Source organism: Myotis davidii, unplaced genomic scaffold (assembly GCF_000327345.1).
Source record: "Myotis davidii unplaced genomic scaffold, ASM32734v1 scaffold199, whole genome shotgun sequence".
NCBI classification, from domain to species: domain Eukaryota; kingdom Metazoa; phylum Chordata; class Mammalia; order Chiroptera; family Vespertilionidae; genus Myotis; species Myotis davidii.
In genome coordinates this window covers 3474156-3475132 of record NW_006290680.1, presented here as the reverse complement: position 1 = coordinate 3475132, position 977 = coordinate 3474156, and the positions used below count along the sequence as shown (strand labels likewise).

At 59.8% G+C, this 977-nt stretch overlaps 1 protein-coding gene across 1 annotated transcript in view; it reads right to left on the bottom strand.

Annotated features, from left to right (window-relative positions):
* The window catches only part of SRSF6 (serine/arginine-rich splicing factor 6), a gene marked incomplete at its 5' end in the record, with an annotated part of 5593 nt that extends 4619 nt beyond the window's left edge, over positions 1–974 (bottom strand). The window contains one exon of the mRNA XM_015563948.1: positions 877–974. Within this exon, the coding sequence (XP_015419434.1) occupies positions 877–974 (98 nt within the window). The remainder of the gene's footprint in view (positions 1–876) is intronic.
* Positions 975–977: the final 3 nt, after the last annotated feature.

Here is a 977-nt window from a genome sequence, read left to right as displayed (position 1 = left end):
CCCCCCGCCCCTTTCCGTGCTGGGGCCCTCGGCTCGAGGCAGACGTGTGGGTCCGCCGCCTGCGAGGCTTCTCGGAAGTGCTCTTTTAAGCGCTCACAGACTCCTCACCACGTGTCTTTGTAAGCGTAGTATCCCGTCGCCCAGACGCGACCTTATCTCCCGCTTCGTACCTTCCGAAAACCTCCCCCTGGGTGACTTTTTCGGGACTGGCGCTTGGGAGGCCGGCTAGAGAATTCCCGCTTTTCATTGGCTCTCGTCGTTGTCTTAATAGGCCTCTGTGGCCTGGCGATTGGTTCTTTAAAACGAGGCTGCGTATTAGAACCAAGGATTGGCTCCCGCTCGGGGGGTGGGAGTGGAGGGACCGGGGGGCGGGGAAACGTGCTCATTTAACAGAATCCCAGGTTGGGTGGGAGTCGGCCGTGATCGCGATCCGAGCGAACCTCCCTCCGGTCCTCTCTTTCTCCCGGTTTCGCTCACAGCGTTACTAGCCTTCACCCCGTCCCTGCACGTTCCTCTGTTCCTCTTTGGGATGGTTTTGGGAGCACTGGCAGCTGGAGTCACCTGCACGTGGCAACCCAACGCTCGCGGGAGGTGTTCACAAGGGGAACACGGCCGAGGCCTCTGGCCCAAGGAGCCTGGGCAGGACCTGGCAGCCCTCCTGCAGAGGTGTGCGCACATCCCTCCCTGTACGGAGGGTCCGTTGTCCCAATGCCATCCCTCCCCCTTGGTTTGGGAGGCGCCTTATCCACTAGCGATGCCATTTAAAGCTGGAGTAAGTGGGGAGGCGAAGAGCCCGAGTACCCCAATTTAAAGGTGCTCCGTCGCCGCAAGGCTCGAAGCGTTATGAAATGACGCAGGAGCCCCAGTCACACTCACCCATTTTTGAGGTCTATTTCAAGGAGGCGTCCATAGCCACTGAAAAAGCGCTGAATGTCCTTCTCCCGGACGTGGTAGCTAAGGCGCCCTATGTAGACGCG